We start from the raw sequence: 24,676 nt of genomic DNA on the forward strand, positions 1-24,676 counted from the left end.
GATGAACACTTCTAGCATGCAATAGAAAACAAGATTGAAAATCCTTAAGAAAGTTTAAGCAAGCTAAATACTTTGTGGATGATGTCGCCAAAGTCATTCCAACTGTTGCACAATGCTTAAGCAAGACAAACATTCTCTAACAAGTAGTTTAAAATATAAGCAGTTCGAGGTTTAGTTCTACTGAACCACAAGTGACCGAGAGGCAATTTAGCACAACCATAAATCCCATTAATTATTAAAAAAAAAATCTGTAAAAGATAAAACTATAAATTGTGTACCATGCAGTTTTCCATTGTATATCATCAGCTAGAAAATTTGCTTGGTTTCCAACAATCGTTGCGGCATTCGCATTAAATACCAATTTGGAAAATTTATTTTATCACAAATTAAAGCATTCCAGATTATGAGCCTGAAGAAGTAGCTTAAGATGGTAATAGAAACAACATTCAGTCAAAGGTTAACTAGTTACTACTGTTTAGATAACTAGTTGTAGCTAGAGACACTATGGTGCTCCCTATCAAGTTTCTTTGGCTCTTACAGCCAAAAAGAAGAAATAGAAGGACTCGATTCAACTGGAGGCAAAGCGTGGAATGCGTGGCCTCACAGGTGTCTTTGAAGGATTCACCCTGAAGGACAAGAAATTCATCCATTTAATTCAGACTAATAAGTATTTAAACGCAATCATTTTGGCCACACGTAGTATAAACCTTAAAAATTAAATATAGATACCTGATAGGCAGAGCTCCTAGAATCATGCCGCTACATTTTAGTGCTGTAATTGCACTTTCTGCCTGTGTTTAGCATTAGAGAGAACATTAATTTCTTAGATACTACAGGAATACAGTTTATAATTCGCCAGTTTCACAAAGTGGAGATTTGGAGTGGTATATATGTGGGATAATAAATAACTATAGTTCCAAATTTAGTGACACCAGTAACTGAATCCAGCATTAAGCTAAATAATAGTGCAAGCAACAACTTTTTCAAATTTCAACTAAATTTGCACTGAGTACTTAGTCCCTGCAACATAATCATATGACCAGAATCAAGATATTTTCCTCAGTCTATCTCTACATTTTTAGACCATACACAGTAAACTGTTATCGAGGGAATCCATAAAATACCTGACAAACCATAATTAGAAGAGACCTACTCCTGTTTATATGTGATTAATCCATAAAATACCTGACTAACCATAATTAGAAGAGACCTATTATTGTTTATATGTCATGATATAGTCTTGCATAGAGCTAGATGGAGAGATACAACTCGTGAAGCTGACCCCAATAGTAACAAATTCTGTTTGTTTCCTTATATAGAAAACTTCATAAATACCTAAACTTTCTGTAAGATATCCCAGCTAAGCAACCATGCAGTTAACTTTACTAAATAATACTAATCCTAGAAAGCACCATCTCAGTCAAACCACCAAGATATTGCCGTGACTTGCAAGATCATGTGGAATTTTCTTGGCAATATTCCAGTAGAACCCAGAATGTGGCAAGGTGAGCATGAGAAGCATAAAGCAATAATAGTGATTCCATAAAATGCTTTTTGTATGTTAATTTTTTTTTCTAAACATTGTCATTCAGTGCTAGTTTTAGTTATTTATATACAGCCCTCTACAGACAGCTGACTGATACTGCATAATGCCATTAATTAATGAAGCAAGTGAATACACTTCAATGTAGAAAGTAATACTAGCACTAGAATACCTTCACTTAGTTAAACTATATAATTCCCATTAAATGTGTCAATTATGCTAATATTTTAAGGAATGCGCAAGCTACCACAAGGAACGCAATAACTCACAAGAAGAAATTGGGAGAATAGGAAAACATCTTGTGCCCAATGCTAAAACTTGCATCACCATGCAATGAATAAATAATATAAAACAGTGGCCATTAATGCATACAGTATATCAGATACTTCTGCTCTCCGCATGGCAACTTTGAGAACAACAAATCTAGGTGCCTCCATTTGTCATGGGCGATGGATTGGAGGTATGACTGTATACAGTTTGTTTCCAATCTTGCACTTAAATGATTGTTAGCGTCATAGATCTCAATTTCTCTTTCTCTCAGTCTCCATTAAGACAATGAGTGTTGCTTAATGATGTGTAGATTCCACTGCTTATCTATAAATATTTCTATGTGCTGACTAGAAATACTGCCCATTGTTCAAAATTTCATTCTACACCTAGCAGTTCTGCCAAAATTTAGTGTTCCAATAAATTACTGAAATTGGCATGAGTAACCACACCTATGCTGACTTTTCTTCCTTTGATTTAACCCAAAAAAAAATCCAACACTCACCAATGCCCTAATCTGGTTAATCAAACCAATATGGTTTTTTCTCTCTTGATGCATCATTTCATGGATCTCCCCTCTCCACGTGCATCATTTGCATGTGTCATTCTATAGATCCCAAGAGTTGTGCTCTTCTCTCTCTGTGTGCATTATTCAACAAATCTCGCCTCTCTCAAGGTGCATCATTCAATAGAGATTTCAAGACGAATGAGTTCTCTTCTCTCTATATGTCATTCTAGGGATATTAAGTTAGCTCAATCCTTGTCTCTCTGCATGTGTCATCAATGAACTTCAAGTCAAATTATTCCTCCCTCTACATGTGACATTCTACACACATCTCAAGATATATCTATCCCCTTAGTGTGTGTCATTTTGCAAACATATCTATTGAATATCTTTGTAACAAGTATATTTGAAATAGCTTCAACAATAAGGAGTTAGGTTTAAATATGTAAAGGGTAAAGGGTTATTTGTAAAATCCCCTATTCGAATTCATTAATAATATATACAGGTAGAGAGAGCCACCTAGAGGAATATTAATTGTTCCCTCAACAAATACCAATGGCATGAAATTATTTCCGTTAACCACTGATGGCTATGAAAAATCATAAAATATAAATACTCACTTAATTGATAGAGAAAACAAAAGCATACGACAATTAAATGAACAGATTTCAAATGCATCATTAATACCTGAACAAATTCAACAAATGCAATACGAGTTGAGTGTATATTATCGCCGAGGAGTCTGAGACGAGAAACCTGAATAAAAAAAGTTAAAAAAGAGAGAGATTAACTCACTATCACTGCGACATAGATCATAATTATTCAAAATGCCAAATTAGTGGCAATAGACCGACCTCACCACAGTGTTGCTCAAAGAAAGTTTTGACATCTGTTTGAGTTACCTAAAACAAAAAATAAGAGTATGATCATGGAAAGAATATTGTAATGGATTTTATGGATGAAAATACTTCTAAATTATTCATATAATATCGTAGTAGTATTGTAGTAGCAAACCAAAAAATATAGATACAAAACTAAAGGAAGACACCAATCCACCTTTTTGTCAATATTTGTGCAGTAAACCGTCTTGACAACCATGTCCCTTTCATCCGCAGACTACTTGGTACCACAAGAGTTAGTAATATTCAAGCAAATTAAATGGAATAAAATACATATGAAGACTAGTAAAAGTTTAGACAAGAAACAAAAAAGACCAACTCACTTGAGGAAGAAACTTTGGATTCACGGGTACGATTGCAGTCTTTGAGGGTAAGACTTTCACCGAAGAGTAACCAATCACAGTCCCATCAAGGTTTAAAGCGTTCATTGCACCATCTAATAGCAAATATCTATTTTTTTCACATCACTCTAGCATATGTATCTCCATGAAAAGGACTATAATTTAGGGACTCACCCTCATTTGAAAACTCTACAAAGGCAAACCGCAAAATTGAATGGGGATCACCACAAATACGACAATCAACTACCTAAAGCACACCAAATTTACAATAGTCAAAGAAAAATGTGATAAAACAATCATTTAAATGGATAAGTCAACAATGTAGGCAAACAAGCAAGCTAAGCGATATCAACAAAAAATTATAGTTTTAACTAATAACTAAGTTTATAGAAGGCACTCCTTTCCCTTTTTAACATCAATCAAATCATTCATATTGCTTATTTCTTCGTCTTTGTCGATGCTTTTCGCTACCAAAAACCGCAATTGGATCCATGTCTTGTCTTTTGCTATAAGCAATCAAACTTGTTAAGAAATTCACTCCATTGGACCGCCATCTTCTACTTTTTATTATTTCTCCCCATTTTGAATTATCATCTATTGTATACTACTATCATTTATGCATAAATTAAATTGCTTGATACAAAGTTTAAACTTTGAAAACCTCAAACGTTTAAGGTTATTGATTGAAATTTTTAGATTTTCAAATCTTATTTTTCGAATTTACAATAACCAAATAGCACCATATCAGCTTTAACATGGAGGTTGAATAATCAATTGCAAGTTACTAAATATAAAGAAGAATTAACAGGCTGAAAGACCAATATTAACTATTTATGATTTAGGACAGAAATGGAAACTAATAAGCTTCAAAGGCTGATAAGCCTATTGCAAATTATCACATACAATAAATAATTAGTAGGTCAGGTCATCAACAGCTGACTGCTCAAATTATCTTCTTTTGAATCCCACGGATCAAATAGGCAATTGCTAGATAAATCTCAGTAGTTGGTGTTCTCCTGTTGTAAATCATGGACAGAGATGAGACAGTGGGAATGCTTGAAATACTATCTTCCTTTTCCTGAATCTTTAATTATTTTGTTTTGAAAACGATTGCAAGGTAAAAACAGACTCAACATTCATTAACATTCCATATATCCAAGAATACAATAAGCACTCAACATTTGCCATCCATATTAAGCTCCTTATGGTGTTACAAAATCATTACTGGAGACAATGTATTTGAGAAAATACAACAGCAAACTATATGGCAGCCATCCAGTGTCAGCTACATGGATCTTTTCTTTGCCACTCACTAGTGGCATTCAGGTCATTCGGATAGTCAAACTTCTCTCTGTCTTCGTCTCTTCATGCAATATCGTCCATAATTGAATTTCCTTAGCTAACTAAATATATTAGACATGAAGTATAACCGAGTCCCTTGTCTATGCCTGGGCAATTTGTTTCACCTAATTTCAGGGGAATCATTTGAGTGGTCTTAAAATGATTTCTAAAATTATTAGATAGAAATTTTCATCACTCAGTAACTTACCAAACAACATTGCTACTATTGGTATAGGGTAACGGAGATGTGGAAATATGGGATTTTGAGATTCCTAATTAGGCAAATAACAAAAGAAATAATGCACCATATTGCATCATCAAGAACTGTTTCAGATAGTTGAAATTTGAGGAATTTACCTGACCATAGTTAGAAAATATTTCAGCAAGCTTCTCCTCAGTCACCTGAATTATGTAAGCAAAATCTCACATTTGAGTAATTAACATCATCAGAATCAGAATTGTGCAACAATCCATTATTGAAAGCTACAGGTGTGTTTTAGCCTTTAGGAAATGGTAACAATGCAACTAGAAGGATATGACATCAACCGACAACAGAATTAACAGCAAAGTTTTCTTTAAATTTACTCACATTCTGATCAAGATCAGATACATAAATAGTACGCCTAATGCTACGCTCGCTCTCAGCTCTTCGAGCTCTATCATTCATCCTCCTCCGACCCTGAGGATAGCCATTTCTCCACTGGAAAACAAACATAATAGCACTTCCATCACCAAAAATGTTCAAACATCGTTTTGAAAAAAGAAACTAATAGAAATGAAAATCCACCAAGAGCAGAGACAATAAGAGATTACGAATACACTTCTCAAGTTCTATCTAATATATTTTTACATTAATTCTTACAGGTGAAGTGCTACAGTTGAAAACCTGCAAAAAAAAAAAATAGTGCTTTTTGAACAGGTTAAACCTAAAACCACGACAGACAAAATACTCATTCGTAGCGTACGAAATAAATAACGAGTTGAACATAAAATCAAGGCAAAGAGGAAGGAAATTACTTGGCGATTAGGCCGATTATTCGACGATCCATCATTGCTCGAGTCCCTGCTATCACCACCATTGCTAATCGGTCCATCTCCATAAGAACCACAGAACGCCACGAAAACGGGCGCATCGGCAGAAAGCCGACCGTTGGGTTTCTGAGTGCCGCCGGCGGCGGAAGCGGGGACAGTGTAATTCGAAGGGAAGAACTCCTTGGCGGCCGGATTCAGATTGGAAATCAAATTAACAAGCTTCCGCACGTCGCTCTGGTATTCCTCCGACGCCTCCGGCTGGCGGCGGATGAACTGATCATCCTGCCCAACCGCCTTGTCCGCCACCGCAGCCATTAATTTTTATTCAGAAAAACTGAAACAAAAAACACGAACGAGAAACCGATCGCAAGTCTACACCAATTCGGATGAAAACAAGCGTAAAATCGAGAGGATCGAATCAACAATCACTGCAAAGGTCTATTTCGATCGCCATTGCTGGAGCACTCTCGCCGTCAAGCTTTCTCTTGGCCAAAGAGCCAAAAATGGGGCGAGATGCGGCAGACTTGACAACGGAAGAGAGAGAGAGAGGAAGGTGAGTCGAGACGTTGCTATAAATATCGAGTTTTCTCCCCAAAATTGTTCTCTATTTAACAGATTTAAAGCCTTTTTCGATTCTTTCTTTCCAAGAAAATGGTTTTTCTTTGTGGAAAAAATGCGCAATTTTCTGAAACACTCCCCTTACCTTTTGAATTTACTGCCGAATGCCCCTTTAATTAATTTTTACCAAAACAGGTTTCATTTTAGTGAAATCTCCAAACTATCCTTGATTTGTAACGTAAAGCCAATTTCAAATGAGTATAAGTTATTTTTTAAATGATTAGATAATTAAGCATTATACATGATATATAATCAAATATTAAAAAGAATTCAGGTGGGATTAGACCTATCAATTTTAAAATTAATCGAATCATAATAATTAAATATCTAAATTATTTTAAAAACTACACTAATTAATAGAGAACATTTTTTTAAAATGTAATATATTTTTTATTTAAAAAATAAAATAAATTTTATTTAAATATAAAAGATGGTAAAATAACTCTAGGATAAAATTTAATTATTATTGTATTTTTTATTTTAAAAATATTTTATTTAAGTACCGCTATCATCATCTTAATTAAATTTGATTTAAATTATTTTAAAAAATTAAAATCATAATAAAATTATTATAATAGTCATTTAATAGTTGTTAAATAATGTAATAATTAATTAATAATTATTATAATAGTAAAAACCATTAAGTGATTGCTATAATGTCAAACGACTATTATATTATTGTAAAAGTTATTTATAATGAATTTGATTTTTTTAAATGATTTTAATTATGTGTGAAATTTTTTTAATTAAGTTAATAAAGAATTTTATAATATAAAAGTGCTCTATATGTATTATTTTTATCAAGTTAATTAAAAATTAATTATTTTAATATATTATATCAGTTATATCTATTATGTATCTATTACATATTATGACAATTATTAAATAGTTTATAAAATAATATTAAACTAAACATATTTTTAATCTAAAAAATATGATGAGTGTTTTTTTATATATTTATTTAATTACTCACCTCCTATAATTATAAATAATTAATAAAAATGCAGAATAGTTAGTGCAACCTGCTCATATGGGAGGGAGTAGCCGGCCACCCTAATCACATCTAAAGTATGAAATTATAAAACTCAAAACAAGAATTAAAATAACAACATATAATTAAATTAAATTATTTTATAAAATATAAATGATGTCATTCATAAATTAATAAAAAAATTATCTTGTTATAAAATTTACGTAGGACATATATCATGTAAAAAAGAACTAATTCATCAAAAATATTCTTGAATGAAAATTGTTCGCAAGCAAATTAATAATCAAATCTACTAACCTATTAAATCAAAATCAAATTAATTAATTTTTTTAATCAATTTTATCAGTTGATCTAAGAACGCTAAATTAAGTTGCCATTGAAAGCATACATAGCGTTTAAACAGATTGTTATAGGTTGGCCAGACTCAGTCCAAAAAGACAAGGTCTGGTCTAAGTAGATGGCATATCAGACTGAAGGTTGACTTAATCTTAAATTCGATCCAAAGCCCAATCCTTAATTCCGATTGGGACCTACTCTTATCCTGATCTAAAGTCTGGCTGTTGTGTGGCAGCCCACTCTGCTCTTCAATTCCTGACTACTTTGCCTGAATCAGCTCAGTCGCTTCACTTCTGTAGCCCACTCAGCTCTAGCCCTCGAGTCTAATACGAACGGCAGCTCAAGTTGAGGTCCAACTCCCGACCCAGCAAGGGGTACCACTTGGGAGTGCACAGCCAATCTCTCTCCCAAAGTCCAAGTTTACACCTAAGACCGGGCTCCGACCCTAAGGCTCTACTCAATCAACTTCCTACCTTGCCCCTAGTCTATCCCAACTTGAGCTCCTTCTGTTGACTAAACTCAATTCCCCTGTTGTCCTGTTTAACACTCAGCTAACTTCTCTTCCTGTTGTCCTTAGCGGCTCCACACGGTCGGTCCCACGACCATCTGTGAGGAGCTAACTTCTCTTCACTCCCTCAGTTGGTTATGCCATCTCCAGAGGGCCTAGGTCACTATGTTAGGCTGTAATTAAATTACCCATTAATACGATATGATGACACAGCTTGATGAGAAATGATTGAATGATGGCATATTATGATAATGAATTATATAACTTTTCGCTACTACGACAGCGATAAGATATTTAGTCTAACCAAATCTTCAAGGATACTCTCTTTAATTAAGACAAGACAAATATTTTATATTTTCTTTTAACACATTATATATAACTCATTCTTCACATCTGGTAAGTAAATTTAACCTTCTTATTCCTTTCTTCATCTATGGATTGATTTGAGCGTTAAAGTGTTGAGCTAAAACACTCCTGGTCTCCATTCTCATCCTCTTTATTCTTGTAAGATCATGGAGCCGTCCTCCGCTCTTCCTCCATAGATAGTTCTCTAGTCAGATGGTTGGTGACGAGTCTGCGAGATGATCCCAACAGGAACACAGATGTATGAGAAAAGGCCAGCAAAAAAATCAGCTGGGAGCTTATATGTGCTCTCTCAGCTGCACAAGTGGGAACAAGAAGAACTTTTACTAAATCAATGATTTTATTTCAAATTCTTGTGCAATTCATCCTCTTTATTTTTAAATTTAGGAGTAAATTTGACTGGTTAATGCTGTTCTTCCTTTTAATCTCCATTCAGTTCTTCCCTCTCCTTGTCATTCTGTGCGAACTGTTCGATCAAATGCGTCATGTTTAGGTACGAAGAGCCCCCTTCGGCCATGGCCTCCTTGGCCTTCTCCCTCAGCTTCCTCACTCTCACCCTCATCTTCTTCCCCTCCTCGTGGCCCTCGTCCAGCAAACTCCTCACCGCCTCCTCTATGGCGTCCCGCGGAACAACCGGCCCCTGCTCGTGGAGGTCATCCCACGACATGGGCACCTTCACCCCCAGCGACACCCCGATCTCGAGCACCTCCACCGTCAACCTCTCGTTGAGGAATTGGTCCCCGTTGTGCGGCCACGTTATCATCGGCACGCCGGCCGTGATGCTCTCCAGCGTGGAGTTCCACCCGCAGTGTGTGATGAACGCCCCCACCGCCGGATGCGACATGAGCATCGCCTGCGGCGCCCATCCCCTGATCAACAACGCCTTCGACGGCCCGACCTTCTCCTCCAACGCCACCGCCCACTCCTCCACATCTCGGCTCCTCTCCCCGTCCTTGATCACCAGCACAAACGGGTGACCAGCCGCCTCCAGACCCGATCCAATCTCCATCAGCTGCGCCAGTTTCATGTGCGTCTGGGTACCGAAGCTGGCGTATACCACTGAGATGTCCTCCTTCGAGTCGAGCCAGCTCAGGCATTGGGGGACGTCGACGACCGCCCTGTTCCCCCTGGCAGCCTTATCGCTGATGGCCGGTGTGCAACCGAGCAGGAATGGCCCTACGCTCCACACCTGTTTCTGCATCGCCTCAGCATAGCCGGCAATGTAGACTGCCTCCATGGCCTCAAAGGTGTTTGCCACGATGCCATCGGCCTCGAACTCAGCCTGGCGAATCTCCTCCGCCAACTCATCCCATCCGGCAAAGAACCCTGGCGCTTCCGCCTTGGTCACCAGGATCCTCTGCACTAGCCCTGGAATCTCGAACGGCTCCTTGTCGTCCTTGACGTCGTCTAACACGTTGAAACGCCAAATGTTGTGGTCGGACAGCAGGGTGAAGGTAGACAAACCGACGAAGGTGAGGCGCGGGAGCCGGAGGTTGCGCGCAACGTGGCGCGTCCAGGGTTGGGTGAGGTCGGCGATGATGCAGCTGGGACGCGGCGATTGCTGCTCGATGTAGTGCTCTAGAGGCCGCTGCAGAAGGAAGGACGCCTGGAAGAAGTTTTTCCCGTACTCTGTCTGCTTCTGCGTCGTCAAGACGTCGATGTTCTCGACGCCCTCCGGCAGGCCGACTTCAGCGCAGGGGAAGCGGAGCTCGACGAAGCGGATAGGGAGGCTGGCGGCGGCGGCACGATCGATGGTGGTCCTGATACGTGCGGCGTTGACGGGAGTGGTGATGAGGCTGACGGTGGCTCCGCGAGAGGCGAGGAGGATTCCGAAGTCGGTCATGGGGATTATGTGGCCTTGCGCCAGGAAGGGAACCAGGACAAAGTGAGGTTTAGGGTCACCATCGACGCCATTAATGGTCATCTTCGAATTGGCAAATGAAAGCTGGCAGAATCGGCTACTTGCTAATGGAGGATTGAAGGATGAAGGCGTTTGATGGCCGGTATATAAAGAGAGAGTAAGGAAGGAATGAAGGATGGGATAAAGAAGAAGACAAGGAAGATGACGAGAAAGGCCATCGGCAACCGCCAGCTACGTACGAAGAATAGAAAGAAAGGGGAGAGAAAATAATTATTTTTTATTAATAATTACTAATCGAATGAAGATAATATATGTAAAATATAATGATAAATATGGTACTATATTATTATAATTATGATAATAATAAATATAAAAATAATAATAAATATAGTTGGACTGCAGCTCCAATATGATAAGTAATTGAATTAATTTTTAATTGATATCGTTGAATTTGGTTTCAATTTATTATTCCAGCAAACAACCATCTTTGTTGTTATTACTCTCCAACAAACTCAACAGTAAAATGTTGAATCGTTGAATTTGATTGTTAATTTATTGAAACATCTTCTCCGGCAAACAATCAATCAAATTTTTTTAGAACAATAACAACCAATATGATTAACGATACGATTGATATTAAACTTTGCCTTTGAAAAGTATATAAGAAAGGGGACAAGAGAGAAGAGAAATCCTAATTCTTTTGTAAGGAAAAAAAAAAGACAAGATGCATTATAAAAAAAAGTGAGAAATAACATTGACAGGATGTAAAAAGAAAGTACTGTCCCAAGTGATTATTCGTTGAGGCAAAAGAAAAGAAATAAAATTGTTGTCAAGACGAAAAAGTAGGACAGTAGAGCTAGATAAGATAGGATTGCTGTTGATTTTAGTGGCACGGGGAACGGGGAAGAAGAAGATTGTTGTTGGTGCTGACCCATACCTCAGAGAAGGAGAAGAAGTCGGGGAAGCTAGCAGCGAGGAGAGGACTTAGGTGAAGAGTCAATCTTTTTTTTTTAAACGAAATAGAAAGAAAGAAGAGATAGGTGCCAAGGATCATGACTATAGACATAACTTGTCTATCGAAAAAATGATCCGTCAGTTTATGGACTTAATAACGACCAACATAACTAAGAATAGAAAGAATTGGTAAAGAGAAAATAATTATTTTTTATTGATTATTATGGTAGACTAATCTATTTATACGTTAAGATAATATATGAAAAATATAATGATAAACATTATAATGTATTATGATAAATATGATAATAATAAATATAAAATTAATAATTATTCCGGTTGAGATCGTCTCTTAGATACATCACCAGTCATGCAACACTAGAGTTGACCGTGCGAGGAGGAGGAAGAAGATGGTGATCTCCAGGACCCTGCAAGTACCACCACGGTGAGAAGGAAGGTCGGGGGTGCCTTGGCTCGACCCCTCCGACGCTCAAGTCAATCACCGGAAGAAAGAAAATTTATTTGAAGGAGCGCGATGAAGATGTATGTATGCGTTCCTGTATCTATACAGACGGGAGATTATATAGACGAGAGTTAGAGAATCATACAATCATGTCTTATCATTAATTAAGGAGAATATCCATATTTAAAGATTTTATCAGAAGATATGTCCCATCAAGGTGTGGAAAATTTCTCATCGTTATCATAATAGCATGAAATCGCATCATTCAACACCATACTGTGATAACAGGGGATAAGTTATGATGTCACATAATTACTCATGACTTCTTAACTTCTTAGCGGTGATTTGACTGATTGATAAAAACAAGAAAGGAATTTGTCTGGTGTTGGGCAAGAAACTAAGGGGGTTAGTCGATGGATGAGTCGACCCTCTGAGCGGAGCTCGACCAAACTGGGAGGACTAACCTGGGGGCATCAGGCCTAACCGCCGAGTTGGAGCTCAACATCGGGTGTACGCTTCGAGCCTCGAGGTCTGTCTGAGCCGAGTCGGCACCCGAGCACCGGCTCGGATTTGGCATGGGGGAGGTCGGTCCTCACGCCCTAGCGGAGCCCTATCACCGAGTTAGAGTTCGATTGTGGATATAGACTCGGATTTTGAGAGGGGGAGATTGGGCATCCTGCCCGAGTCAAGCCCACTCGTCGAGTCGGGTGGGGTTCCGACCCAATCCAAGTACCAGGTTGAAATCACCAGGTCGGTATGCCAGTCGAGTCGTGAGGGCAACCTTCTATCTGACGTGCCATATACTTAGGTTGGTCTTTGACTTTGCGGGTTGAGTCCGACCACCTCATCACACCCATAACAATAATAAATATAGTTAGATTGCAATCCAAATATGGTAAATCATCAGTAGTATAAATTTCTAATTGATATCTTACTGCTATGTTTGTTATCATTAAGGGAAAGATAGATCAATAGCCGACGCTTTTATTTATTATTTAGATAAATTATTATAATTGTGGTGACATCGTTATCACCCTCTACTGTTATGGGCAAAAGACATTCCTTCTCTTCCAAATTATCAAGGAAATATAGTTTAAAATATTTTAAGATATTCATATTCAGTTGATGAAAAATATTCAGTTTAGATGATTGACTTTGCACTAATATTCATCACGATGATTGTAATATCCAAAACCTTGATCCCAATAGAACTGTCAATTGCATCTTATAATAAATATAAGATGCTACAAATGAGGAAGAGCATATTTCATGATCAAAACATTTCCTAACGTTGCAACATGGTATTCCTTTACATATTTCGTAATGGTAAATTTCACATCCCTCATGCAACTACTCTTTCCTTTTCAATTTCGGAATAAAATTTGACTGCAGGTTAATGTTGGTCTTCCTTTTAATCTCCGTTTAATTCATTCCTCTCCTTGCCATTTTGTGCGAACTGTTCGATCAAATGCGTCATGTTTAGGTACGAAGAGCCCCCTTCGGCCATGGCCGCCTTGGCCTTCTCCTTTAGCTCCCACGCTCTCTCCCTCATCTTCTTCCCCTCCTCGTGGCCCTCGTCCAGCAAACTCCTCACCGCCTCCTCCACGGCGTCCCGCGGAACAACCGGCCCCTGCTCGTCGAGGTTAGTCCACGACATGGGCACCTTCACCCCCAGCGATACCCCGATCTCGAGCACCTCCACCGTCAACCTCTCGTTGAGGAATTGGTCCCCGAAGTGCGGCCACGTTATCATCGGCACCCCGGCCGTGATGCTCTCCAGCGTGGAGTTCCACCCGCAGTGCGTGATGAACGCCCCCACCGCCGGATGCGACAGTATCACCACCTGCGGCGCCCATCCCCTGATCAGCAACGCCTTCGACGGCCCGACCTTCTCCTCCAACTCTGCCGCCCACTCCTCCACATCTCGGCTCCTCTCGCCGTCCTTGATCACCAGCACAAACGGGTGACCAGCCGCCTCCAGCCCCGATCCAATCTCCATGAGCTGCGCCGGTTTCATGTGCGTCAGGGTGCCGAAGCTGACGTAAACCACTGAGATGGCCTCCTTCGAGTCGAGCCAGCTCAGGCATTGGGGGACGTCGACGACCGCCCTGTTCCCCCTGGCAGCCTTATCGTTGATGGCCGGAGTGCAACCGAGCAGGAATGGCCCTAAGCTCCACACCTGTTTCTGCATCGCCTCGGCATAGCCGGCGATGTAGGCTGCCTCCATGGCCTCAAAGGTGTTTGCCACGATGCCATCGGCCTCGAACTCAGCCTGGCGAACCTCCTCCTCCATCTCCTCCCATCCGCCAAACATCCCCGGCGCTTCCGCCTTGGTCACCAGGATCCTCTGCTCCAGCCCTGGAATCTCGAACGGCTCCTTGTCGTCCTTGACGCCGTCCAACACCTTGAAACGCCAAATGTTGTGGACGGACAGCAGGTTGAAGCAACACATGCTGAAGAAGGTGAGGCGAGGGAGCCGGAGGTTGCGCGCAACGTGGCGCGTCCAGGGTTGGCAGAGGTCGGCGATGATGCAGCTGGGACGCGGCGATTGCTGCTCGATGTAGTGCTCCAGAGGCCGCTGCAGGAGGGCGGACGCCTGGAAGAAGTCTTTCCCGTACTGTATCTGCTTCTTCGTCGTCAAGACGTCGACGTTCTCGATGCCTTCCGGCATGCCGACTTCAGCGCAGGGGAAGCCGAGCTCGACGAAGCGGATGGGGAGGCCGGCGGCGGCGGCACGGTCGATGGTGGTCCTGATACGCGCGGCGTTGACGGGAGTGGTGATGAGGCTGACGGTGGCTCCGCGAGAGGCGAGGAGGAGTCCGAGGTCGGTCATGGGGATTATGTGGCCTTGCGCCAGGAAGGGAACCAGGACAAAGTGAGGTTTAGGGTCACCATCGACGCCATTAATGATCATCTTCGAATTGGCAAATGAAAGTTGGCAGAATCGACTACTTGCTAAAGGAGGATTGAAGGATGAAGGCGTCTAATGGCCGGTATGTATAGAGAGAGAGAAAGGAAGGCATGACGGATGGCTCGATAGGAAGAAGACAAGAAGATGATCAGGAAGGCCATCGGCAACCACCCGCAGCGGAAGCCAGACAAATAGCCGGCGCTTTTGTTTATTATTTAGACAGATTTTTATGATTGTAGCGACCTCGTGATCATCGGCGCTGAAGTGTTATTAGTTATGGGCAAATGACATTACTTCTCTTCAAAATTATTAAGCAAATATAATTTAAAAATATTTTAATATTAGTTAAAACTAATAATTTTTACTAGTTTAGGGTTCTATTATTAAACTAATTTTTAATAAAAATTATTATAATTAAAATAATTTTAAATAAAATTACTATAACCATGAAGCTACTACGATAAAAAAAATAGTTAATTAAGCTATTATAAAATGGTTAATTAAGCTATTATAACAATCGTGCCATAGAGTTTAGTGATATAATTAAGATATTTTTTGATATAAAATATTTTTTTTATTTTTTAAAATAAGTGATTCTTTTGATAATAATTAAAATAAAAAAATACTATTTTAATTTATTATTATTATTATTAATAATAAGTTGGAGCAGTAATCAAAGTAATGACGTGCAAGACTAACCAATTAATCTTGTGGTTGACTATATATATATATATATAATTCATCTGTCATTGCCCATCTCTTTCGTGTGATACAATGTAACAATGCGGGTTTCAAAGGTCACTCAATATAATATCTATTTTATAATGATTTGAAAAGAGTTTTCGGTGGGAGAAATTTTACTCCTTCCAAAAATTATTTTATTTTCTTGTGACAAGCTACCATCTCAATATCAACTTATGTCCAAAGAACAGTCCATATCTTTAATTGAGATATATATAAAACATTAATTAATGGTCAAAGGGGGTAGATTCATTCAATCTATTTAATAAGGTAGGTTATCAAATATGCACAAAATAAATATCTGTGTATTATCTTCGTATCATATTTATGTAGATGAAGACAACTAATTAATTTGAAGGCAACAAAATAACGAGACAAGAATGAAAATGTTAATAGAGAATAGAAAGAGACATTTGTTGTGAAATAACGCAATTAGATAACGTTTTAAAATCATATCAATTTGCATATATTTCTACCAGAGATAATTAAATGTACAGTGATTTTTTTCATTTTAATGTTTTAAATCTCATTTTGCATAATACGTATTTAGTAGGTAGCAAATTGAGTGGGTGATCACAATTTCAGAACAATGTTAACAAAGCTCAAGAAGAAATTGTAATGTAAATTTTGCAAACGGTGTAGCTAAAATCAGTTGACAAAGGTAGTGGTCGATGATGATGAGGTGATCTATGCTTCATGGTTGACTTGAAGGATGTGGGTCAACCTATGCACGTAGTACTTAAGTTACTAGAATGTTTATAGAAGTGAAAGTAAAATGGAAATTGAGAGAGAGATTCTGAATTTAATTATGGTACTGAATATACTTGAATATTTATAAGCGTAAGGGACATGGAATCTACAAAGATGATCACGAACAATCTCTGAATATTAGAGATTGCTTTGAGTGTCTTAATCTATATGACAGAGTGCAACGGTAAAAATAAAATTATTTCACATATAAAGAGAGTTTGAATTTCACATTAGATATGATGTTGAATTATCTAGGATGATTCACATATATTTTTTAAATTTATTTGATAATCAATTTATATGGTCTGACTGTCCACTTGGAGGATGGGTGTAAAAAATGGATATCTAAATTAATATATATATAAAAAAATTGAAGTTGCAATGACCTATGCTTTCCTATGCACCGTCCACGTGGACGAGCATAGATAGAGTTTGCACTTGATTACCTACTAAAGTTGACTTCATTGCTCAATTTGGATTTTTTTCTAAGGTCGTGCCAAATACAACTAAAATACTTATTATTAATTTTCTTTTCTTAAAGGGGGAAAAAAATCTAAATTTCTTTGATTTTGACGTCCCTTTTTTCAAGATGCATGCCATTGAAAACTCTAATCTCCCTCCAACATGACTTCAGTTCCCGTTTGATAAAAAAAAATAATATTGATCAATTCAATAAAAATAAAATAAATATATATTTTTGAGCTTTTGGACTTGGAGATGCACCCTCTTGTAAAAGATTCAACTGATTTTTTCAAAATCATTTTAACTAATAACATTATTTCAAAATGATTGTAGCAGTTATGGTCCTTATGACCATAACTTCTACAATTAAAATAGTTATATTATAGTTGCTATAATATTAGCACAACTATAACATAACTAGTATGATAATTTTGATCAGTTAATAAAAAATATTTGGATATAACAGTGTTGTTTGTTGTATGTGTAGTAATTTTAACTAACTAATTGGGCCAATATAATAAGAAATATATTGGAGTCCTATTTTAATATTTTTATAAAAAAAAAAAGGGTGCTCTTTTTATGAAAATGATAATAAGGGGCATCTTCTTAATCTTTGCCTATTAATTTTTCAATTCGATATAAACCCACTAATTCTATTGTTTTCACATCACTCTAGCTTATGTATCTCCATGAAAAGGACTAAAATTTAGGGACTCACCCTCATCTGAAATTAAACTATACAAAGGCAAACCGCAAAATTGAATGGGGATCACCACAAATATGACAATCAACTACCTAAAGCACACCAAATTTACAATAGTCAGAAAAATGTGGTAAAACAAATAATCATTTAAATGGATAAGTCAACAATGTAGGCAAACAAGCAAGCTAAGTGATATCAACAAAAAATTATAGTTTTAACTAATAACTAAGTTTATAGAAGACACTCCTTTCCCTTTTTAACATCAATCAAATCATTCATATTGCTTATTTCTTCGACCGTCTTTGCCAATGCTTTTCGCTACCAAAAACTCACAATTGGATCCCTGTCTTGTCTTTTGCTATTAGCAATCAAACTTGTTAAGAAATTCACTCCATTGGACCGCCATCTTCTACTTTTTATATATTATTTCTCCCCATTTTGAATTATCGTCTATTGTATACTACTACTATATATCATTTATGCATATATTAAATTGCTTGATACAAAGTTTAATCTTTGATAACCTAAAACATTTATTAAGGTTATTGATTGAAATTTTTAGACTTTCAAATCTTATATTTCGAATTTACAATAATTCACCAAATAGCTAGCACCAGATCAGCTTTAACGTGGAAGCTGAATAATAATCAATTGCACGTTACTAAATATAAAGAAGAATTAACAGCAGGCTGAAAGACCAACTATTATATTTATGGTTTAGGACATAAATGGAAACTAATAAGCTTCAAAGGCTGATAAGCCTATTGCAAATTATCACATACAATATATGAATAATTAGTAGGTCATCTGGTCATCAACAGCTAGCTGACTGCTCAAATTAGCTTCTTTTGAATCTATCCCACGGATCAAATAGGATAGGCAATTGCTAGATAAATCTCAGTAGTTGGCCTTCTCCTGTTGTAAATCATGGACAGAGATGATCAGACAGTGGGAATAATGCTTGCAATACTAGCTATCTTCCTTTTCCATAAGAACCACAGAACGCCACGAAAACGGGCGCATCGGCAGAAAGCCGACCGTTGGGTTTCTGAGTGCCGCCGGCGGCGGCGGAAGCGGGGACAGTGTAATTCGAAGGGAAGAACGTAACTCCTTGGCGGCCGGATTCAGATTGGAAATCAAATCAACAAGCTGCTTCCGCACGTCGCTCTGGTATTCCTCCGACACGCCTCCGGCTGGCGGCCGATGAACTGATCATCCTGCGCGCCCAACCGTGTCCGCCACCGCAGCCATTAATTTTAATTTATTCAGAAAAACTGAAACAAAAAACACGAACGAGAAACCGATCGCAAGCCTACACCAATTCGGATGAAAACAAGCGTAAAATCGAGAGGATCGAATCAATAATCACTGCAAAGGTCTATTTCGATCGCCATTGCTGGAGCACTAGATCTCGCCGTCAAGCTTTCTCTCGGCAAAAGAGCCAAAAATGGGGCGAGATGCGGCAGACTTTTTGAATACAAGTAATTTAACAGATTTAAAGCCTTTTTCCGATTCTTTCTTTCCTTTATAAATACAGGTAATTTAACTCGAAACTTCCAAGAAAATAGTTTTTGTTTGTGAAAAAAAATTCGCAATTTTCTGAAACACTCCCCTTACATTTTGAATTTACTGCCAGACGCTCCTTTACTTAATTTTTACCAAAACCGGTTGCATTTTATTGAAATCTCCAAACTATCCTTGATTTGCGATGTAAAGCCAATTTCAAATCATAAGCCTATTTTAAAATGAGTATAAGTTATTTTTTAAATGATTAGACAATTAAGCATTATAAATGATATATAATCAAAGATTAAAAAGAATTTATGTGGGATTAGACCGATTACTTTTAAAATTAATTGAATCATAATAATTAAATATCTAAATTACTAAAAAAACTATACTAATTAGTAGAGAATATTTTTTAAAAAAAGTTTAATATATTTTTTAATTAAAAAATAAGATAAAATTTATTTAAATATAAAAGATGATATAATAAAAGATAAAGAGATAAAGTCCAATGTAGACGAATTTATATAGTCAACTCTATCTAATAGGAAAAAATTTAATTGTTGTTAAATTAAAATTATAATAAAATTATTATAATAGTCATTTAATAGTTGTTAAATAATATAATAATTAATTAATAATTATTATAATAGTTTAAAACCCATTAAGTTATTGCTATAACGTCGACTATTATATTATGTTGTAAAAGTTATTTATGATGAATTTGATTTTTTTAATGATTTTAATAATGCGTAAAATTTTTTGATTAAGTTAATAAAGAATTTTATAATATAAAAGTGCTCTATATGTATTATTTTTAGCAAGTTAATTTAAAAATAATTATTTTAATATATTATATCAGTTATATCTATTATATATATATATATATATATATATATATATATATATATATATACAATCTTGCTATTCTGAGCGACACCCAGTGCACGCCCCGTGAGCGCCTAGATCTCAGTCGTCCGCCCGCGATCGCGATAAACGTGAGCCGTCCGATTGCACAGTGTTTCTCCTCGGACCTTCGCCGCTTCCCGCCGCCCGTTCATCGCCGTCCGACCACCGTCGGCCGCCGGACCGAACCCGTTGGAACCGCAACTCGCAGGCGGTGGCCGGAGTCCGGCTCCGATTCGGCCGGAATCCGGCCGAATTTTGGCCGAAATCCGACCGAATTCCGGCCGAAATCGGCCGCCAGTGAACCGATTATTAAATAGTTTCTAAAATAATATTAAACTAAAAATATTTTTAATTTAAAAAATATGATGGGTGTTTTTTTAATATTTTTTAATATATTTATTTAATTACTCACCTCATATAATTATAAATAATTAATAAAAATATTTGTATGTTAATGGAACCGATTATTATATATATATATATATATATATAACATATTATAACAATTATTAAATAGTTTCTAAAATAATATTAAACTAAAAATATTTTTAATTTAAAAAATATGATGGGTGTTTTTTTAATATTTTTTAATATATTTATTTAATTACTCACCTCATATAATTATAAATAATTAATAAAAATATTTGTATGTTAATGCAACCTGCAGCTTGTAAGGGTAGGGGTGAGTATTTTATTAAAATCGAATTGAATTCATCACAATTGAATCGAATTAAATTTTTTTAAACTAACTGAATCGATCAAATTTTTAAATAAAAACTGAATAAATCGAACCAATAAAAGGCTTAATAATTCGATTTTCAACTGAATTAATCAGAATAATTGAATTATTTAAATATTATAAAAAATTTATCAATTAGTTAAGGATTGATAAATTTACTTACTTAGAAATTTATAAATTATTTTTTTTATTTTAGTTAATTCAGTTTAATTGAATAAGAAATTTTAAAATCGAAATTAAACTAAACCGAATTAACTGATTTTTTTTGAAAAAATAATCAAAATTTTAAAATAATCAAATTGAATTTTTAAATTCGATTGATTTGATCGATTTATTCAGTTTAATCTAATTTTTACTCACCCCTACATACGGGAGGATATCCAATCGAATTTTTGCTCACCCCTATGTAAGGGAGGGGATAGCCAGCCACCCTAATCAAATCTAAAGTATGAAATTATAAAACTCAAAACAAGAATTAAAATAACAACATATAATTAAATTAAATTATTTATAAAAATATAAATGATGGCATTTATAAATTAATAAAAAATTGTACTTATTATAAAATTTACGTAGGACATATATCATGTAAAAAAGGACTAATTCATCAAAAATATTCCTGAATGAAAATTGTTCGCAAACAATTAATAATCAAATCCACTAACTCATTAATTAAATCAAAATCAAATAAACTAATTTTTTTAATCAATCATTGAATTTTATCATGAAAATAGAAACTATGAGAAAAGGCCAGCAAATAAATTGTTGGGAGCTTTTATGTGCTCTCTCAGTTGCACAAGTGGGAACAAAGAACTTTTGCTAAATCCATGATTTTATTTCAAATTCTTGTGCAATTCGTCCTCTTTATTTTTAAATTTAGGAGTAAATTTGACTGGTTAATGATTCTTCCCTCCCTCCTTACCATTCTGCGCACACTGTTCGATCAAATGCGTCATGTTTCGGTAAGAAGAGCCCCCTTCGGCCATGGCCTCCTTGGCCTTCTCCCTCAGCTCTCTCACTCTCACCCTCATTTTCTTCCCTTCCTCGCGGCCCTCGTCCAGCAAACTCCTCACCGCCTCCTCCAAGGCGTCCCGCGGAACAACCGGCCCCTGCTTGTCATGGTCAGTCCACGACATGGGCACCTTCACCCCCAGCGATACCCCGATCTCGAGCACCTCCACCATCAACCTCTCGATGAGGAAGTGGTCCGCGAAGTGCGGCCACGTTATCATCGGCACCCCGGCCGTGATGCTCTCCAGCGTGGAGTTCCACCCGCAGTGCGTGATGAACGCCCCCACCGCCGGATGCGACAGTAGCACCACCTGCGGCGCCCATCCCCTGATCAACAACGCCTTCGACGGCCCGACCTTCTCCTCCAACGCCACCGCCCACTCCTCCACATCTCGGCTCCTCTCGCCGTCCTTGATCACCAGCACAAACGGGTGACCAGCCGCCTCCAGCCCCGATCCAATCTCCGTCAGCTGCGCCAGGTTCATGTGCGTCTGGGAACCGAAGCTGGCGTAAACCACTGAGTTGGCCTCCTTCGAGTCGAGCCAGCTCAGGCATTGGGGGACGTCGACGACCGCCCTGTTCCCCCTGGCAGCCTTATCGCTGATGGCCGGAGTGCAACCGAGCAGGAATGGCCCTACGCTCCACACCTGTTTCTGCATTGCCTCAGCATAGCCGGTGATGTAGGGTGCCTCTATGGCCTCAAAGGTGTTTGCCACGATGCCATCGGCCTCGAACTCAGCCTGGCGAATCTCCTCCCTCAACTCATCCCATCCGGCAAAAAACCCCGGCACTTCCGGCTTGGTCACCAGGATCCTTTGCTCCAGCCCTGGAATCTCGAACGGTTCCTTGTCGTCCTTGACGTTGTCTAACACGTTGGAACGCCAAATGTTGTGGTCGGACAGCAGGGTGAAGGTACACGAACAGACGAAGGTGAGGCGAGGGAGCCTGAGGTTGCGCGCAACGTGGCGCGTCCAGTGTTGGAAGAGGTCGGCGATGATGCAGCTGGGACGCGGTGATTGCTGCTCGATGTAGTGCTCCAGAGGCCGCTGCAGAAGGAAGCACGCCCGCAAGAAGTTTTTCCCGTACTGTGTCTGCTTCTGCGTCGTCAAGACGTCGATGTTCTCGAAGCCCTCCGGCAGGCCGACTTCAGCGCAGGGGAAGCGGAGCTCGACGAAGCGGATGGGGAGGCCGGCGGCGGTGGCACGATCGATGGTGGTTCTGATACGCGCGGCGTTGACGGGAGTGATGATGAGGCTGACGGTGGCTCCGCGAGAGGCGAGGAGGATTCCGAAGTCGGTCATGGGGATTATGTGGCCTTGCGCCAGGAAGGGAACTAGGACAAAGTGAGGTTTAGGGTCACCATCGACGCCGTTAATGGTCATCTTCGAATTGGCAAATGAAAGCTGGCAGTATCGGCTGCTTGCTAATGGAGGATTGAAGGATGAAGGTGTCTGATGGCCGGTATATAAAGAGAGAGTAAGGAAGGAAGATGACGAGAAAGACCATCGGCAACCGCCAGCTACGTACGAAGAATGGAAAGAGAAGAGAAAATAATTATATTTTATTAATAATTTCTAATAGAATGGAGATAATATATGTAAAATATAATGATAAAATATAGTACTATATTATTATAATTATTATATTAATAAATATAAAAATAATAATAAATATGGTTGGATTGCAACTCCAATATGATAAGTCATTAGAGCATCTGCAATGTTAATTAATAGCGCATTAATAACATCCCTTTATTCCCTCTCCACATGAACGAGTTTCATGTGTCACCATTAATAACATCCTTTTATTCTCTCTCCACATGAACGCGTTTCATGTGTCAGTGGGGTGGGTGGGCTGGCCCACCCCACATATTTTTTTTTTATTTTTTATTTTTTAATTATTAAATTAGGGTGTTATAATAGGTTAGCGTTGTGGATGCTCTTAATAATTGAACTAATTTACTCATTGTCCTTCAACAAATTCAATAATGAAATGTTGAGTTTGATTGTCCCTTTGATAATGAAATTAATGAAAAGAAATCAAATCAAACAAGATTGAAAACAAAGATTACAATAACAAATCTATCAAAATCAAATCATAGTAAAGATTTATCAGAATCAAATCATAGCAAAGATCTGTCAGAATCAAATCATAGCAAAGAAAGTAACTAGCTGCTGCGGTAAGAGAAAGAATTTGGATAAATTGATTAACTTTCCATTGTGTTTCTAATTTCTTTTTTCTTGCACATATATAGTATATGCATATATATATATGATGTATCAAAAAACATGAATACAAACTTCATCTAGATTTTTCATGGTATCAGAGCCATCCCCTTGAAAATCGTAATATTCATTATCCCCTTTCTTTTTTTCTCTCTCTATCTCTCCAAAAAGAAGTTATGTTGCCGAGCAACAACAAGCATCATCGAACAAAAGCGTTGGTAAAATCACTTGTCAAATCTGTGGAAAAGATAATTATAGTGTCATTGACTGTTGGCATAGGTTTGATTGCTCATATCAGTCTGAGGATTTAATTCAAGCACTAGCAGCTCTCACACTTCGTGATGGTGATCCATGTTTCTATATTGACTCAGGAGCATCTTCACACAAGACAAATGATGTAGGTAACTTAAACTATGCTAAACCTTACAAAGGTAGGGATGTTATTTTTGTTGGTAATGGGGAATGTTTGCCTATTTCACATACCGGAGAAATTGTTATCTCTACAAAAGAAGGAAAACTAAATCTAAAATTATTGTCCTGGTTTAGTTGTGATAAAATTGTATCTTTGATCTGGTTTTGTTGAATGTTTATCATCATCTTTAGAAGACAACTCTCAAAAAAATAAAAAATATCAAAAATTCAACATAATCAAAAAATGGGAAAAAAGGATCAATATAATTTAATCAAAAAAATTCAA

At 37.7% G+C, this 24,676-nt stretch overlaps 4 protein-coding genes across 4 annotated transcripts; all 4 read right to left on the reverse strand.

Moving 5' to 3' along the window:
- Window positions 1-402: 402 nt before the first annotated feature.
- Window positions 403-6,449, reverse strand: LOC141826292 (polyadenylate-binding protein-interacting protein 11-like). The gene is made up of 10 exons (XM_074713536.1): window positions 5,914-6,449; window positions 5,486-5,596; window positions 5,254-5,298; window positions 3,730-3,802; window positions 3,538-3,650; window positions 3,372-3,431; window positions 3,170-3,217; window positions 3,003-3,071; window positions 730-791; window positions 403-626 (listed from the first exon to the last, which is right to left on the reverse strand). Exons 1-10 carry the CDS (start codon window positions 6,241-6,243, stop codon window positions 569-571), a joined length of 969 nt encoding a protein of 322 aa, XP_074569637.1. The 5' UTR covers window positions 6,244-6,449; the 3' UTR covers window positions 403-568.
- A 2,716-nt stretch (window positions 6,450-9,165) lies between these two features.
- LOC141826115 (UDP-glycosyltransferase 73C3-like) lies at window positions 9,166-10,697 on the reverse strand. The gene has a single exon (XM_074713365.1). It carries the CDS (start codon window positions 10,666-10,668, stop codon window positions 9,166-9,168), a length of 1,503 nt encoding a protein of 500 aa, XP_074569466.1. The 5' UTR covers window positions 10,669-10,697.
- A 2,690-nt stretch (window positions 10,698-13,387) lies between these two features.
- On the reverse strand, window positions 13,388-14,963 carry LOC141828535 (UDP-glycosyltransferase 73C3-like). The gene has a single exon (XM_074715983.1). The coding sequence runs from the start codon at window positions 14,934-14,936 to the stop codon at window positions 13,434-13,436; it is 1,503 nt and encodes a 500-aa protein (XP_074572084.1). The 5' UTR covers window positions 14,937-14,963; the 3' UTR covers window positions 13,388-13,433.
- A 6,676-nt stretch (window positions 14,964-21,639) lies between these two features.
- LOC141827084 (UDP-glycosyltransferase 73C6-like) lies at window positions 21,640-23,136 on the reverse strand. Its single transcript, XM_074714357.1, has one exon. The coding sequence runs from the start codon at window positions 23,134-23,136 to the stop codon at window positions 21,640-21,642; it is 1,497 nt and encodes a 498-aa protein (XP_074570458.1).
- Between the last annotated feature and the right edge of the window lie 1,540 nt (window positions 23,137-24,676).

Source organism: Curcuma longa, chromosome 4 (assembly GCF_044706935.1).
Source record: "Curcuma longa cultivar G26 ecotype Majalengka, Jawa Barat chromosome 4, ITB_CL_G26_1.1, whole genome shotgun sequence".
Lineage (NCBI taxonomy): Eukaryota > Viridiplantae > Streptophyta > Magnoliopsida > Zingiberales > Zingiberaceae > Curcuma > Curcuma longa.

Excerpts from the sequence above, each read along its gene's own strand:
- LOC141826292 (XM_074713536.1), bottom strand. The coding sequence starts at position 6,243 with ATGGCTGCGGTGGCGGACAAGGCGGTTGGGCAGGATGATCAGTTCATC. Across the intron at positions 3,432-3,537 it reads ATCCAAAGTTTCTTCCTCAA|TCTGCGGATGAAAGGGACAT; the intron begins GTGAGTTGGTCT and ends GGTACCAAGTAG. Across the intron at positions 627-729 it reads CTAGGAGCTCTGCCTATCAG|GGTGAATCCTTCAAAGACAC; the intron begins GTATCTATATTT and ends CTTGTCCTTCAG.
- LOC141826115 (XM_074713365.1), bottom strand. The coding sequence starts at position 10,668 with ATGACCATTAATGGCGTCGATGGTGACCCTAAACCTCACTTTGTCCTG.
- LOC141828535 (XM_074715983.1), bottom strand. The coding sequence starts at position 14,936 with ATGATCATTAATGGCGTCGATGGTGACCCTAAACCTCACTTTGTCCTG.
- LOC141827084 (XM_074714357.1), bottom strand. The coding sequence starts at position 23,136 with ATGACCATTAACGGCGTCGATGGTGACCCTAAACCTCACTTTGTCCTA.